General features: G+C 42.4%; 1 protein-coding gene across 1 annotated transcript; it reads right to left on the reverse strand.

Annotated features, from left to right (window-relative positions):
- Positions 1 to 295: 295 nt before the first annotated feature.
- On the reverse strand, positions 296 to 1,750 carry LOC131437882 (mantle protein-like). The gene is made up of 2 exons (XM_058607528.1): positions 958 to 1,750; positions 296 to 896 (listed from the first exon to the last, which is right to left on the reverse strand). Exons 1-2 carry the CDS (start codon positions 961 to 963, stop codon positions 393 to 395), a joined length of 510 nt encoding a protein of 169 aa, XP_058463511.1. The 5' UTR covers positions 964 to 1,750; the 3' UTR covers positions 296 to 392.
- Positions 1,751 to 2,352: the final 602 nt, after the last annotated feature.

Raw genomic sequence — 2,352 nt, forward strand, 5'->3', positions numbered from 1 at the left:
ACCCGACCCCACCCCCATTTCGGTAACTACGGATGTGTCCCACTCGAGTTCTGCTCCTGACATATGCAAGCTTTCGTTCGCTGCATTCAAGTTCATTTTGTTTTAAATATTAATTCCTATTACGGGAATTCAATTTCATTTACACAATGTTTCCCCGTTTAGCTTGTTTTGATTAAATGATTCAATTGGATGTAGGTGGTTTGCGTAGGAGCAGTGGAAAAATTTATTTCACACGACAAGGATGTACTGCTCATGTTATGTTAAAGGTCGCGGCCATTTGACAAGATAAACAACATACTGCTAGTAAAAATCTGTAATTCGTAACAAAAAAACAAAACAGTATCGATTTATTCAGTCTGTTCTAAATTGACTTAACTAATCCACCACAGTGCTTAACCCCAAAAGCTTTTCTTGTGCTCCTTGATGTGAATCGTGACTGGGATCGGCTTTTCTACGTACACGGGTTTGCTGATGTACACTGGGACCGACTTTTCCACATGAACTGCGTATGGCTTTGGCACTTCGATGTACTGCTTCTGGATGACCGGAACCTTCACTTCGACCGGGTACGGAACGGGTCGGTCAACGTGGACCGGGACCTTCTTTTCGATATAGACCGGAACTTTCTTCTCCACTACCACCGGGACCTTCTTCTCGACTTCGACCGGGTAGGGAACCTTCACCTCGTACGGGACATGCTTCTCGACCTCCACCGGGTAAGGAACGTGTTTCTCCACCTCCACATGCTTGACCTCCACATGCTGCTCGTGTTCCGGGAACTTGATCGAACTTTCGTCGAATGATTCGTGTTCCCACAAGCTACGTTTGTCCTTGTTGGAACTTTCCACTTCGCTGCTGGCAACGACTGCCAAAGCCACGGCAAATACGATGAACGCCTGCAAGAACAAGAAATCAATCAGAAAGGCTTTTTTTTGGTGAAAATCCTAATCCGTTTACCTTCATGATAGTCTCGCGCTGGAATAAGAACTGCGCTCCCTAGTGCACTGGAAAATTCGCTGGTTAGAGGTGGTGCCCGGTACCGGTCCGGTGAGATGAGTACTGCCGAATGATGTCTTTCCAGCGACCAACTGGTCGTTTTATACGTCTCGTACTCGCACCACAAAATCGAAAGATCTAAGTCAATTTATTTCGGCAGTAGTAGTTTCCAGTGCCACTTCTTTATGCGCGGCTCTCGTTTCACGGGTGGCCGTAGTCGTTACTCGTACTGTTGCACCAACCGAATTGAATTAAGCACACCGCCATATCGAGGACTGCACAACGCACTGTACGCTGTGTACCTTTCGGTAAAGACACTGCACCACAGGGCTGCAAAAAGGTAATGAATTCGTGTTGCATCGCTTGGGACAGGAATCCGGCGGGGAACATTTGTTCGGAGTAATAGTTTTGAGGTGTACAATTACGCGGACCACATTGTGGGAAACAACAACAAAAAAAACTGCACTTTCCAAGACAGATCCAAGGACAGAATACCCACTGCATTCTACGACCGGAACGAAAAAACGCTAATGTAATGTCAATCAGAAGCATTTCAGAAAATGAAAGCAATCATCCAAGCAACCGGCATTTCCTCGTCGCGAAGCAGCCGAAACGCAGATTGGTTCATCATTATAATTGGCCATTCAGAACATTTGAAAACAAGAGTTATTTTTATATTTTTCAAAGAATGCGGATAATAAACTGTTGGTTGTCAATATCATAATCATGTAACTATTCATTCTCACACTCATAATACCGAGGGGTGACAAAAGGGTAATTCTTCAGTCCACATTAAAAAAACATGAAACCATACTTTGCCTTGCAATAATGATATTCGTGAGTAAAGAGAGATGCTTACAATTACGGTTGCCAGAACAAATTGTAAGCATTGAAATTTTTCATACCATCTGTCAGAACAGAGTTAACTAATCACATCTTCAAAGCACTTTCTCGAGCTTCCGATGTGCCTAATTTAGTATTATTTTTGTATCTATATAAGAAGTAATATCGTAATTGCTCCAGTATTCAAAAATACAAACCAACACATCCTATTTTCTCGATATCGTCTACAAACTCATTGTTTTCCGGTAGCCACAGCCAGAAAACAGTACAGTGGCTTTTTCTGAACACGTGGACTCTGTCACAAAAAGTCACTAGGCAATTATTTTTCCCAAAATTAATCTAGATTCAAACTTTTTGAACCATGTTTTTCCTTTCTCTATAGAGGGGTAATAATAATCTTTGCAATTCAAAATAAAGCGCTGACGTACCGAACGCAAACAAGTTTTGTCTGGCCAATTCAGATGGTCATCTAAGGATTAACCAGATACTGTTTCATGCAATTGTTTCTTAACA

This window comes from Malaya genurostris, chromosome 3 (genome assembly GCF_030247185.1).
Source record: "Malaya genurostris strain Urasoe2022 chromosome 3, Malgen_1.1, whole genome shotgun sequence".
In the NCBI taxonomy this organism is placed as follows: Eukaryota; Metazoa; Arthropoda; class Insecta; order Diptera; family Culicidae; genus Malaya; species Malaya genurostris.